The sequence below is a fragment of the Ammospiza nelsoni genome, chromosome 6 (genome assembly GCF_027579445.1).
Source record: "Ammospiza nelsoni isolate bAmmNel1 chromosome 6, bAmmNel1.pri, whole genome shotgun sequence".
Lineage (NCBI taxonomy): Eukaryota > Metazoa > Chordata > Aves > Passeriformes > Passerellidae > Ammospiza > Ammospiza nelsoni.
The window spans coordinates 62,587,507-62,601,758 of record NC_080638.1 but is presented as its reverse complement, the minus strand read 5'-3'; the positions used below and the strand labels follow the sequence as shown (position 1 = coordinate 62,601,758).

Here is a 14,252-nt window from a genome sequence, read left to right as displayed (position 1 = left end):
CAGATCCAAATTTTTGTTATTAAAAATAATAAAACACATGCAATGTCCCCAGTGTGTTGTGGGATGTTTTGTCTCCACCACGAATTTACAGCTACAAAGGGACAGAGGAGAAGGTGCCAATATAAAACAGGGATGTTCACTTTACAGAAAAAAAAAATTTCACTAAGGATGAAAAGCAATGCTAATAATCCAGACCAAAGCCACCTTTAATGAATATTCACACATATTAATTACCTGACAGTGACAGCCAAGCATTTGGTCCATTTGTATCACGGTTCATTTTTTGCCTTCACAATGACTGGAGAGAGAAAATTAGAGAAAAAACAAATTTACTTCATTCACCCTCTGAGTTGTGGTTCAGAACTATCCAGTGTGGTTTTCTGCCAATAATCTGATCACCAATAATTTAATTCTTTGCTCCTCAAAATCATTAAGCAGATTTAAATTACAAAACCTTATTATTTTGTGGGCTGCCCCATGCTGGCAGTGTCCAAGGCCAGGCTGGACAGGGCTTGGAGCACTCTGGGCTGGTGGAAGGTGTTCCTGCCATGGCAGGGCTGGAATGGGATGGGATTTAAGGTCCCTTCCAACCCAAACCATTCCATGATCCTGTGACAGGAGATAGCTTTTCTTGTACTTAGAGCCAGGTCCATTTTCTTGCCCAGGTGGACAAAGGTGACTTTTTGTCCCTCCCAGCCCTCATTCCCAGCTGGCAGTGCTGGCATTGGTCACTTTATTGGTGACTTTATTCTCTGCAGAGCTCAGCTCTTGCTCACCCCTCCTTGCTCTCCTGGCCATTGCCCTCTCTCCCTGTCCTGCTCTGATACCCCCAGTGAGGCTCTGTGAGCTTTTCCAGCCCACAGCAGCTGTTGGTCTGCCTTGGGAATTGTTAAAAATAGCTTAGAAACTGTGTAAAATAGTTGGTAGATGGTTAAGCACGTACTGTTCATTTGGTTATTATATTGTAAACGGGGTTAAAAGGGGAGTTATGAGAAATCAGGTACTCAGGGTACCATAGCACAGCTCAGTAAAGCAAGCGCAGCACGAGCCAGCCTAGACAGAACTGTAATGGGCAATCAAGCGCCTTAAATGAAGGATCTAAAAAGAAACCAATCCAAAGGGACAAAAAACGGGATAAAAAGGGGCTTTTGACCCACTGAATTGTGCCAGGACATCGAGGACATCATCGGTACCATCGCTGCTGAGCAGCGCCAGCGCTGCTCCATCCTTGAGGGAACGCTCCTGCTTGGCCCGGGCCCCCTTGCTTTATGCCTTTCTTTTTTTCATAATAAATACTGAAATCACTTTAGTACCGGGAGCCTGCTCTCGTTTGTATCAGGAACGCCCCACAAACTGCCCACAGCAGGAGATGGGACGGACTTTAGGGTCCCTTCCAACCCAAACCATTCCATGACTGCTGGAGCTCCATGAGGTCTCCCAGCACCTCCCCTGCCCACACTCCGCGGCCGCCCTTGACCCCACGCTCTGAGCCTGGCACAGCCCGGTCCCATCGCAGCCGCTGCTCGTGACACTCGCGGCGCCTCACGACAGCAGCCACCTGTCGCGATAGCCGCAGTCCTCCGCGGCGGCAGGGGGCGCTGCGCGGCGCTGAGGGCCGGCGCCGCCGCCATGGCCCTTCCCGGCATTCCCTATGAGCGGCGGCTGCTCATCATGGCGGACCCCAGGGACAAGGCGCTGCAGGATTACCGCAAGAAGCTGCTGGAGCACAAGGAGATCGACGGCCGCCTCAAGGAGTGTGAGTGCGGGCACGGCGGGCCGTGAGGGGATGGCGGGGGGGCGTCTGTGAGCTCCCCGAGGAGCCCCGAGAGGGAGCGCGGCGGCCGCGGCGCTGCCCGCGCTTCGTCATGGGCCTGGCCCGGCCAGGGGGCGGACGGGGCTGGGCGCTGCCGGTGCCTCCGCTGGGTCCCGGTACCCTTGGGAGGGCTCCGGAGGGTCACGGAATCACGGAGTCATCTCGGTTTGGAAAGATCTGTGGGATCAGCGACACCAGCCTGTGGCTGTCACCTCCTTGTTAATGGAGCAGAGCACTGAGTGCCAAGTCTCGTTCCTTGGGCACCTGCAGGGATGGAGACTCCGCTATCTTCCTCGGCAGCCTTTCCCCAGTGACTGACCACCCTTTCCGAGAAGAAATTTTCCCTAATATCTGTTGTATTGCACTAAATAGACACGGACTCTTGCAAATATCCAATTTAAACTTACCCTGGAGCAGCTTGTGGCTGTTTCCCCTTGTCCTGTCCCTGTTCCCTGGAGCAGAGCCCGGCCCCCTCGGCTGTGCCCTCCTGGCAGGAGCTGTGCAGAGCCACAAGGGCCTCTGAGCCTCCTTTGCTCCAGGTGAGCCCTGCCCAGCTCCTCAGGGATTCTGCAGCCCCTGCCCAGCTCCTCAGGGATTCTGCAGCCCCTGCCCAGCTCCTCAGGGATTCTGCAGCCCCTGCCCAGCTCCTTCAGGGATTCTCCAGCCCCATCCCAGCTCCCTCAGCCTCTCCTCGTGCTCCAAACCCTTCCCCAGCTCCATTCCCTTCTCCACATTATCTCAAGGGTCCTTACTGGTTTCCCAGTCTCACTCTACCTGCAGCTTTGCTGTTGGAAAAGGGTCTGGTCCTGTGCTCTTGTGGGGTTGAAGGTGACCAAAATCCTGTGTTTCTTTCCTTTTCTAGTAAGGGAACAGCTGAAGGAACTCACCAAGCAGTATGAGAAATCAGAAAATGATCTCAAGGCCTTGCAGAGTGTTGGGCAGGTACGTGAGGGAAACGAGCTAGTGCTGCCTGTTGATATAACCCTTAGATCCATTTTTATTTAGTGTCAGAAAAGTGGGAACAGTGCAGGTAAAACAAGCAGGAATTGATGGCTCAGGGATGGTTCAGGGTGTCTGAGTCCTGCAGTGTTAATTTCCCTTGAGGCTGATGCTGTATTTCCTCTTTTACAGATTGTTGGTGAGGTTCTTAAACAGCTGACAGAGGAGAAGTGTGAGTACACTGAATTCTTATATTCTCTGAGATTGTGAAAATCATGGAACCATGGGATGATTTGGGTTGGAAGAGACCTTAAAGAACATCTCATTCCAACCTCCCACTATCCCAGGCTGCTCCAAGTCCTGTCCAACCTGGCATGGAACACTTCAGGGATGGGGCAGCCACAAAATAATAATCTTTTAAAGTTTAAATCTTGTTAAAGTTACAGAGAAATAAAGAATTAAAGTGTTGGTGATCAGATTATTGGCAAAAAGCATTTTGGTTAATTCAGAATCACAGTTCAGAGGGTAAATTGAGTAAATTTGGGTTTTTTCTCTAATTTTCTTTCTCCAGTCATTGTGAAGGCTACAAATGGACCAAGATACGTGGTTGGCTGTCGCCGTCAGGTAATTGATCTCTGTGAATATTCATTAAAAATTTGCTTTCTGTGGGATATTAGCATTGCTTTTCATCCACTGGGTCCTTAGTGGAGTGGTTTTTTCCTTCTTTAATGTGCACACCACTATTTTACCCTGCTCCCCTCTCCCTTTGTAGTGGTAGCAGTGTAACTTTTGGTGAAGACAAAACAACCCACAGCATTCCCAGGACCTTGCATGTGTTTTGTGATTTTTATTGAGTCAAAACTCTGCCCTTCAGCCTGATTTTGCACTCTCTGAAAATTAATTATTATGAAAACTGATTGTGTAATTTCACAGTTGCTGTGCTGTGACTGTTGCTGTCATACTGCTGAGTTTTAGATTTAATGTTATTTCACTCTATATCTTAATCATGGAATGGTTTGGGTTGGAAGGGACCAAAGTTGATCCCATCCCACACCTGCCATGGCAGGACACCTTCCACCATCCCAGGCTGCTCCCAGCCCTGTGCAGCCTGGCCTTGGGCACTGCCAGGGATCCAGGGGCAGCCACAGCTGCTCTGGGCACCCTGTGCCAGGGCCTCACCACCCTCACAGCCAGGAATTCCTTCCCAAAATCCCACCTAAACCTACTCTCTGTCTGCCTAAAGCCATTGTCTTCATCCATATCTTTATTTTTTTCCTCTTTCTGGAGAGAAACTGATGTTCATTGCAGAATTTTGGGACATAAGTAAAATTAATTCCACTCTGGGGCATGTGAGGTAATCTTGATGTTCTGTGTTGAAACAGAACTGAATCCTAAGGGATTGGTTGTCCTTGGATGAACCAGCACTTTGGAGTTTATTCTTCACTAAAAACACTCTTTTATCTTAAAAGATCCTTGATTTGCTACCAGAGGCTAAAAAAAAAACCCAAACAACCAAACAAAAAACCCTTGATTGTTTTCAAAATGTCAAAATATCAAAGACAAACAGTTTCTCCTGGACTAGAAGGACGAGTTTTTGATCAAAGCCCTCCTGGCTGAGCTGCTGCTGCTCAGGAGGGAGGAGAGCAAGGCTGTTTAAGTGGGAGCAAAATCACTTCCCTATCTCAAGTGCATTAGCTGAGAAGGTCAAGTGGTTTCTCTTTGTTTTCTTCTCACTGCAAAATAACTTCAGTCTCTTGGGCAGAGTTGAATCTGAGAAAATTCCAAGCTGTGATGAAGTTCTTTGGATAAGGAAGCTGGAAAGAGGCCTTAGTTGTGACTCCAGTTAGGGGGGGGGACAGCTTGATCCTAAATCCTTCCAGAGGGTCAAGGACCCTCATGGCAAGGGACCTTATAAATTATATATATTTCCCAGCAGGGACAATGGGAAACTTCCAGCAGTCCTGGAAAAGAGTTGTCAAAATCCTCTTTTAATTCCATCAAAATTGAGTAGGAATGTGTTTAAAAATCCCATAAAAATGAAGTAAGCAGACAAAAACTGCTGAGGCAGGAGAGGAGGCATCCAAGGTGAAAGATAATAATTGAACAGCTGACTTCAAAGAGGGGAAGTAGTGACACAGGAAAATGTTGAACTTTCTGGGAGGGTTGTTTAGTTATTCTGAACCAGCTGTTCCTGTGTGGAGCAGAGGGCAGGATTAGATGCCACAGGTTGACAGCAGTAAAATTAAAAATTAATGATGGGCTAGAAAACAGTCTTTGTTTTAAAAGAGGTGCAGGTAAGTTAGTGACTGCTTGGTGTGTCACTGTAGCCTTGTTTTTGTGTGTGATGGAGCAAGGAGTGCAAACTCCAGTGAAGATTTTGGCTAAAATCAGGGATTGTGTTGGAGTGGGGTCCTAACAGAATTCCTTTTTTTGGGACTAGCTTGACAAGAGTAAGCTGAAGCCAGGGACAAGAGTTGCTCTGGACATGACCACTCTGACTATTATGAGGTAAGATTCTGCTCTTCTTGTAATAAAAAGGGGGGAAAACATTACACAAGGGCTTGAATTATCACTTTTGTAATATTTTGTAAGCATTTTCTGCAAAGCAATGCTTAAGTAAGGATAGTTATTTTGAGGGAAGACTTGTGTGTCTGTTTTAAATGATTTAAAAAGTAATTGGTTGTTTTTTAGAAAAATAATTACAGTATTTTGAGCCATGTTTTAGGATGTGGTTTAAATCTTTAAAAGGTTTGCTAGGTTTGGGGTTTTTTCTGTTTTTTTCAGCACATGAGGTGGGAAGAGAAGAAATAATATTCATATTGCTGTACAATTCATGGGAATAACTTTATGAATGTATAAATGTGTCTACACGATAAAAAGATCTCCTCTGAACTCTTGTTTTTCCAGATACCTGCCCAGGGAAGTGGATCCACTGGTGTACAACATGTCTCACGAGGACCCAGGAGATGTTTCCTACTCGGAGATCGGAGGCCTGTCGGAGCAAATCCGAGAGTTACGGGAGGTACCCAGTGCCCCAAACCCCCATCAGATCCTGTCCATGCTCTCAGTGAAGCTCTGCAGGGCAAAACCACCTTGGGGCTGTTCAAGGGTCCTCTCAGATCAGTGCTTTTCATGTTTCATTGCAAGTGCTTGGAATAAAGTGAGGATGATCCTTTAGGGAAGAGGGTTTAAAGGATCCAGGACCCTTTAGGCTGTGGGAGTGCCTTGAAGTTGAAGTGGCAGGGTCAGCAAAGCAGACTGGAATTTTGCTCAAAAACTATCAGGATTGCTCTGGGAAATGGAATTAGGACAGTAGGGATGTGATTTGAGCAAAAAGCATTGAGAGGAAGCAGCAATTGCAGAGCCAAGGCAAGGGAGTGGGTTGGTGCATAGGATCTCTCATTTTTTTATTAAACTGTTTCTCACACAAAAATGCTGCCAATAAATAATGCAGCTAGGTAAAAAACAGGCTGGCATGTGCATCATTAACTGTTTTAAACCTCAGAGGCTCAGGTTGTTGTGTGTGCCTTCACAGGTCATTGAACTGCCACTGACAAACCCAGAATTGTTCCAGCGTGTGGGAATTATCCCTCCCAAAGGCTGCCTGCTCTACGGCCCCCCTGGTGAGTCTCTGCAAAGGGCAGCAAGTGTTTGCTTGTTGTTTTCAGACTGGCAAGAGCCCTCTTTGTTTCTACTTCTTTTCCTTTTTAGTTTTTCCTTTCCTTTTTTCTTTTTCATTTTTCTATTTTCTTTCTTTTCTTTTTCCTTTCTCTTTTTTCTTTTTTCCTTTCCCTCTTTTTCCTTTCTCCTCTCTCTCTTCTCTCTTCTTTCTGTCTTCTCTCTCTCTCTTCTCTCTCATCTCATCTTTGGTCTTTCCCTTTTTTCTTTCCCTTTTTTCCTTTTTTTTCATTTTCCTTTCCATTTTTCCTTTTTCTTTTCCTTTCTCCTTTTTTCTCCCTCTTCCTTTCCCTTTCCCTTTTTTCCCCTTTCCATTTTTCCCCTTTCTCTTCCCCCCGCCTTTCTCTTTTCCTTCCCTTTCCCTTTTTTCCCCTTTCTCTTTTTCCCCCTTTCCCTTTTTTCGCCTTTCCCTTTTTCTCCCCATTCCCTTTTTCTTCCCTTTCCCTTTTTCTTCCCTTTCCCTTTTTCTTCCCTTTCCCTTTTTCTTCCCTTTCCCTTTTTCTTCCCTTTCCCTTTTTCTTCCCTTTCCCTTTTTCTCCCCATTCCCTTTTTCTTCCCTTTCCCTTTTTCCCCCCTTTCCCTTTTCCCCCCTCTCCCTTTTCCCCCCTTTCCCTTTTTCCCCCCTCTCCCTTTTCCCCCCTCTCCCTTTTCCCCCTCTCCCTTTTCCCCCCTCTCCCTTTCCCCCCTTTCCCTTTTCCCCCCTTTCCCTTTTCCCCCCTTTCCCTTTTTTCCCCCTTTCCCTTTTTTCCCCCTTTCCCTTTTTTCCCCCTTTCCCTTTTTTCCCCTCTTTCTCTTTTTTTCCCCCTTTCCCTTTTTTTCCCCCTTTCCCTTTTTTCCCCCTTTCCCTTTTTTCCCCCCCTTTCCCTTTTTTCCCCCTTTCCCTTTTTTCCCCCTTTCCCTTTTTTTTCCCCCTTTCCCTTTTTTCCCCCTTTCCCTTTTTCCCCCCTTTCCCTTTTTTCCCCCTTTCCCTTTTTTTTCCCCCTTTCCCTTTTTTCCCCCTTTCCCTTTTTTCCCCCTTTCCCTTTTTTCCCCCTTTCCCTTTTTCCCCCCTTTCCCTTTCTTTCCCCTTTCCCTTCTTTCCCTCCTTCCTAAGTCACTGGCAGGCATTGTTGAGTCAGTAATTAAACAGCTTCAATCTCTCGTCTATCCAGGCACAGGAAAAACCCTTTTGGCCAGAGCAGTTGCCAGCCAGCTGGATTGCAACTTCCTCAAGGTGTGTAATGGCTCTGCCCCCACCCCCTTGGGCTCTGTTTGCTCTTCATCCTCCTCATCCTCGTGTGTCCTTCCCAAGGTGGTGTCCAGTTCCATAGTGGACAAATACATCGGCGAGAGCGCTCGGCTGATCAGAGAGATGTTCAATTATGCCAGAGATCACCAGCCCTGCATCATTTTCATGGATGAGATCGATGCTATTGGTAAGGCTCCTGGCCTGGGGGGTGGCTGGGCTCTCCTTTTAAGGCTGGAGTCAGCTGTAAAGCCAATTCCCCCCATTTAAAGGGCAAAAATCAAGTAGCAGAACTGATGGGTTTGGTGTGCTGCAGGTGGGCGCCGCTTTTCCGAGGGCACATCAGCTGATAGAGAAATTCAGAGGACTCTGATGGAGGTGAGTGTCAATTCCTGACTGTGGCTGCACAGCCACATTAAATAACAGCACAGGTGGGAATTGTTACCTGGGATCTAGCTTTGCAGAGCCTTTTCTGGGTTAGTAAACTAGAAGTGAACTAAGTGCTGCTTTTACAAAAGGCAGCTGCGCATCCTGGTAACTCAGCCATGAGTTCAATGTGGAGACCAATTGAATATTTTTAAATTGCTGAAATTATTTGGGATATCTTCTTTTGCTTACTGTTGCTCTCTGCATGTTTGAAGGTTCGCAGGACCCCCCTTTCCGTCTCTTTTAGTCTGTAACATTTTTGAACTGTTGCAGTTGGATTTTCAAAGCCAGGAGGAGCACTTGTATTTCTTTGTTTCTGTATTCACTGCTTTGATAAACTGGGTTGTGTGAAGAGAATATTAAAACCACTGGTGACAATTAGAAATTCTGAAGCTAATGGGAACCTTGCTTAGCCTGTGTTTGCAAACAGTTTGCCTGGTTCAAAAGAATGTGTCTGCCTTCCATAGAGAATTAAATCACTGTGATCAAAGAGCAAGTGCTTTGAGTGTTCACAATGAAATGCCTTCCTGTGTGTGGATTAGTATTCCAGAGGCTGTTCTTCAAGTCTAATTGGAATGTCCTGGCCTTGGTGCACTACAATCCAAATGTGTCAGGCAGCCATTGGCTCCTTCAGTCCTTGCAGTATTTTCTTTGCCTCATTGTTTTAGTCAAGTGTTTCACATTTTGAGCTCGGCTTTGCTCAATGTCCTTTTCTGTGGGCAAAGCTCTTCATGGCTTGGGATGGAATACTCAGGGAGCTCAAGGCCTTGTAGGATTCTTTTTTTACTTCAGAGCTTTTCATCTTGGTGAAGAATACTTAGGCAGGAAAACAAATCAGAGTGGGAAGATTTGGGGTTGTTTAAAACCAGAATTCTGTTCCCTGTTAGTTGTTGAATCAGATGGATGGATTTGACACTCTGCACAGAGTTAAAATGATCATGGCTACCAACAGACCTGACACCCTGGACCCTGCCCTGCTGCGGCCCGGAAGGCTGGACAGAAAAATCCGTGAGTTTGTGTTCCCAGTGGCTGCAGGGAGGATGGAACCCCTGGGAATTGGGGGGTTCTGCTTTGACTGAAGCTCTCATTCTTTCTAGATATCGACCTACCAAATGAACAAGCCAGATTAGATATTTTGAAGATTCATGCAGGTCCTATCACTAAACATGGTGAGATAGGTGAGTAGAAGTTCCCTGGGTGTCATTGCTGCTGCTGTTGGTAGGGATGGGAAGAGGGTGAGTTGTTACAGTGATTCTGACTGTATTCCCACCTTTACACTGCCCACACAACTTCCCCTCTTGGAATTCTGCTTGGTTTATTTTTTAAATGCATCCTGATTAAACTGTTGTTAAGTCTTTGAAAAGGAAAAACTGAATATAAACCCTTGAGCCCAGCTGGAAACTGGAAAATCAACAAGGTTCTCATCAGGGAGTTTCCTGTTTCTAATGAAATGGCTTAGTGCAAGTAAAGTGTTTTCATTCACCCTCAATGAAAGAAATATTGCTAATGAAAGAGTCTGAAAGCAGTAATCTTTAAAAGTCAGGGGGAAACCTTGGAGTTTGGAGATGGCATAAGCAAAACTTGTCTGGTAGTGGTGTGGAGCATTCTCTCAGGAATGTAAGGGGAGAATAATGGGATAAAATGGGGAGGGTTTATTTAAGGTCTGTGTCACTCTGAGCTGCCCAGAGTGCTGCTTTCACAGTGATTCCTCCAGCTCTCCTGGAGGAGCTGGGGCTGGGCTCTGCCTTTAAAGCAGGGCTGGCTGCCTGGGAGTGCAGCAGGGCCACCCCCACCCCCTGTGTGCTGACAGCAGCGATTCTGCAGCCCCTGGAGCTGATCCCAGGCACCATCTGGCTGCATCAACAGCTGCAGCTCAGGGACAGCAGCAGGGAGCTGGGGGTGGGCCAGGCCTGGCCACTGCTTTTCTTAGCAGCACTGCTGGCTTCAAGCTGCACGTGGCTGCAGGCTCAGGAGAGAAGGAGAGAAGGAGCTCCAGAGCAAATCATGAGCCTGAGGTAAAGTTCTTGGAGAGAAACTTCTTAAAAAGCGTGGAGTGACAGCACGAGGGGGAATGGCTTCCCATGCCAGAGGGCAGGGAGAGATGGGGTAGTGGGAAAAAACTCTTCCCTGAGAGGACAGGGAGGCCCTGGCTTGGTTTTCCCAGAGAAGCTGTGGCTGCCCCTGCATCCCTGGAAGTGTTCCAGGCCAGGCTGGATGAGGCTTGGAGAAAGTGAAAGCTGCCCCTGGCCATGGCAGGGGTTGGAATGAGATGGTCTTGAAGGTCTCTTCCAGCCCAAACCATTGTGGGATTCTGGAATGTTCTCCTTCATCCTGTTCTCATGTCTTTGGCACTGCAGTGGGATCATTCCTTCTGCCATTCAGCAAGCTGAGGTGTCAGGTCCTTGCTGAATTCCTGCACGTGATGTGGAAAGACTGTGATGGTCAGCTTTGATAATGCACAAGGAAGGCCTGAACTTAGCAGCAGGGTGAGGTGAAAATTGGATTAAAATCCAATGAGAAGGATTTACTCAGGTTCCAGCATGAGATTCTCCTGCTTCAATTCTGGTGTCTGCTGAAAACCCTAAACTCACAAACCTTGCACTGTTCAACCTTGTTCATTCCCTTCACTTACATTTTTTAACTTTCCAATTATGAAAATAAATTTTTATTTGACATTATACTACATGAAATCAAAATACAGCTGAAGAATTACTCCTCTTTAGGAGCTTTAGGATTCTTGAGATAAAAACATTCCATTCAAATGTTTTGAATTTTATACAGAAAGGAAACTGAAAAGTTTTCCAGGGAGTTAATAATTGTAATAAGCAGCCTTGCAAAAATCAGAACTTGCTGGAGGCTCAGCAGTGGTTTAGAAATTGATTTCCACTGAATTATAACCATGGCCACTCTCTTAGTAAATATATGTGCATAAAACATCAGGCTTAATATATTAAGATACTAAGTGCCTTTAGTAGGTGGAGTGTTGGCAGTGGAAAGGGACTGAGTTATGACCACTTGGAGAGAAGCTTTCTGGGCTTTTACAGCATTTCAGTGATAAGAACATTGCCTTGATGGAGCTTTTGCACTTCATGTTGATTCTGTAACCACAAGTTGGTAACTTTGGGAATTAATTATATAACATGAGCTTTTGGCTGCCACACATTCCTGTTTTAATGGAAGGGCTGATTCCAGTTAATTTATCAGCCCAGTGGGCAGCTCTGTTTGCACTGAAACCCAAGTTTGGTAGCTGGATGTGTATTTTATTGGCATCCCTAGGGGCAGGGTGATTTATTCCTGACGGGTGCTGCTGTTTTGTGCACAGATTATGAAGCAATCGTGAAGCTTTCAGACGGCTTCAACGGAGCAGACTTGAGAAACGTCTGTACTGAAGCAGGTAATTCCTTAACTCTTCATTTGGATCTGCTAAATCTTGGATAATGCTCAATCTTGGAGCTGTTCCTCTGTGGATTAAACCCAGCAGCTCAGAGATGTTCTGCTGGAACATTTCACTTGAGCTGATCTGAGCCAGCCACTTGTTGGCTGATCCTGATGTGTCCCACTGTCTCATTAGAACCAGATGCATTCCAGAAACAGGGATTGAACCCATTTTTCTCCTTTTTGGAGAGAATTCAGGGTTCTTGGTACCCATGTGCCTGCAGAGCTGATGTTATTTTATGCTTTTTGTGCATTTGGGGTTTGCCTGCACGGGCAAGCTGAGAAAATGCACACTCAGAGTTTAAACAAGTTTTCTTTTTACCACTCCCATAGTTCAGAAAGGTGAATTCCCTCCTCTTCCCAACATCCAAGATATGGGAATGTCATGTAGAAACCTGGATCAGTTTTCATTTGAATTTGAGTGAAACTTCATGTTGTGTCTCCTCACACTGTTAAATCCTCCTCCCAGGGATGTTTGCGATCCGTGCTGATCATGACTTCGTAGTTCAGGAAGATTTCATGAAAGCTGTCAGGAAAGTGGCTGATTCCAAGAAGCTGGAGTCCAAGCTTGACTACAAACCTGTGTAAATTAACCATAGAATTTGTGATTTGATTGTACACATCCTACTGGGTTAATGCATAAAAAAAAAAAGGAGAGAAATAATGTACCTCTTGATTATCATTGTAAGGTGTTTGTGTAGCATGTAGCTAGTAATTTTGGGAATGCTAGTTGCAAGTTGGCTACAGGAGTGTGTTTTCTGTACAATTCTGAAATGCAATGTTCATTACAGCCCAGGCTCAGTAAAAATGTGTGGAGATGTGTTGTTCTCTTAGCAATTATGGTGGGAATTTATAAACATGCCTGAAGGGATTCACAAACAGAAGAAAGTCAGTTCATTTCTTGACTTTTTGTATATCAGTAAATCTCCTTTCCCCAAACAGTTTATGAATAAAACCTGTTTAAATCTGTTTATCATGGTGGATTTTGTGTGTAGCTCTCACAGAGAGGTGAATTTTGTGTCTTCTGAGTTGGAGGAGCAACTTTTCTCTGGTGTAAGGATTGGAGTCCTGTGTGTCCTATACCAAACAGAGGCAGCCTAACCCTCGGAGAGAGAAGGGACTGGTGGGGTCTGGACAATCCTTTCCATGAAGAGATTTTCTTTATTATCCAATCTAAACCTCCCCTGGTGCAATTTGGGGTCATTTTCTCTCCTCCTGTCCCTGTTCCCTGGAGCAGAGCCCAACCTCCCTGGCCGTGCCCTCCTGGCAGGAGCTGTGCAGAGCCACAGGGGCCCCTGAGCCTCCTTTGCTCCAGGTGAGCCCCTGCCCAGCTCCTCAGGGATTCTGCAGCCCCTGCCCAGCTCCTCAGGGATTCTGCAGCCCCTGCCCAGCTCCTCAGGGATTCTGCAGCCCCTGCCCAGCTCCTCAGGGATTCTGCAGCCCCTGCCCAGCTCCTCAGGGATTCTGCAGCCCCTGCCCAGCTCCTCAGGGATTCTGCAGCCCCTGCCCAGCTCCTCAGGGATTCTGCAGCCCCTGCCCAGCTCCTCAGGGATTCTGCAGCCCCTGCCCAGCTCCTCAGGGATTCTGCAGCCCCTGCCCAGCTCCTCAGGGATTCTGCAGCCCCTGCCCGGCTCCCTCAGGGATTCTGCAGCTCCTGCCCGGCTCCCTCAGGGATTCTGCAGCTCCTGCCCAGCTCCCTCAGGGATTCTGCAGCTCCTTCCCAGCTCCTCAGGGATTCTGCAGCCCCTGCCCAGCTCCTCAGGGATTCTGCAGCTCCTGCCCAGCTCCCTCAGGGATTCTGCAGCTCCTTCCCAGCTCCTCAGGGATTCTGCAGCCCCTGCCCAGCTCCTCAGGGATTCTGCAGCCCCTGCCCAGCTCCTCAGGGATTCTGCAGCCCCTGCCCAGCTCCTCAGGGATTCTCCATTCCCTTCCCAGCTCCTCAGGGATTCTGCAGACCCTTCCCCAGCTCTATTCCCTTCCCTTGAGGGGCCCAGAGCTGTCCCCAGGGCTGGAGGTGCCTCAGCAGTGCCAGCACAGGGGACAGGCACTGCCCTGCTCCTGTGGCCACACCGTGCCTGTACCAACCACGTGCTCTTGGCCTCCTTGCCCACCTGGGCTCACTCACTTGCTGCTGAATTCTGGAAACAGGATTTACCTGAGCTGGTGTTTATTTATTGCAATAAGTAAAGAAGGTGGTGGTGGTTTTAAGGGCATCTGCTTTACTTTTATTTTGATTTTCCACCCCAAGGGGTGCACACAGACCCACTGCACTGTGCAGCTCACCTGACTGTTGGACTGGAGCAGCAATGCACTAAATTGTACTTCTGGCTACTTCTAATTATCCTAATTGGATTACTCTGGGCCTGCTCAGCTGACAGACAAGTACATTAGATTAGCTCTTGACTTCCCAGGAAACACACAGCATCTCCCTGGCAATTTTAACAGCTGTACTTTTATTTCCTTTCCCATCACAGATCAAACAGATGGTTTAAGATGTAGAACAGTTAAAACAGGACAGGCAACAGTATTTCCCTGTTTATATGGCTGTTTCAGACCTTTCTCCCTGTTGTGGCTGTGTCAGGAGTGTAAAGATGGAATTATCAGGTTTAGTTTTAACAACCTTTTGAGTGCAGCTTGTACAGCCCATGTGCCTGGAACAATGAGAACATGAAATCAAAGTCCATTTCTGAGCAGAACTGTGATGTAAACAGAGAACTGAGCCTCTGGCTGAGGGAA

The 14,252-nt window shown here is 47.0% G+C and overlaps 1 protein-coding gene across 1 annotated transcript; it reads left to right on the top strand.

The window, feature by feature from the left end:
* The first annotated feature begins 1,629 nt into the window (after positions 1 to 1,629).
* On the top strand, positions 1,630 to 12,487 carry PSMC6 (proteasome 26S subunit, ATPase 6). Its single transcript, XM_059474740.1, has 14 exons — positions 1,630 to 1,756; positions 2,676 to 2,755; positions 2,945 to 2,984; positions 3,324 to 3,376; positions 5,193 to 5,260; positions 5,660 to 5,774; positions 6,288 to 6,375; positions 7,582 to 7,643; positions 7,722 to 7,845; positions 7,972 to 8,033; positions 8,969 to 9,089; positions 9,179 to 9,259; positions 11,404 to 11,475; positions 11,986 to 12,487. Exons 1-14 carry the CDS (start codon positions 1,630 to 1,632, stop codon positions 12,102 to 12,104), a joined length of 1,212 nt encoding a protein of 403 aa, XP_059330723.1. The 3' UTR covers positions 12,105 to 12,487.
* Positions 12,488 to 14,252: the final 1,765 nt, after the last annotated feature.

What these genes read in the sequence shown, in the direction of transcription:
- PSMC6 (XM_059474740.1), top strand. Translation starts at nt 1,630, where the DNA reads ATGGCCCTTCCCGGCATTCCCTATGAGCGGCGGCTGCTCATCATGGCG. An exon ending in ACAGCTGACAGAGGAGAAGT is followed by an intron (nt 2,985 to 3,323) that starts GTGAGTACACTG and finishes TTCTTTCTCCAG; the next exon opens with TCATTGTGAAGGCTACAAAT. An exon ending in TTCAGAGGACTCTGATGGAG is followed by an intron (nt 8,034 to 8,968) that starts GTGAGTGTCAAT and finishes GTTCCCTGTTAG; the next exon opens with TTGTTGAATCAGATGGATGG.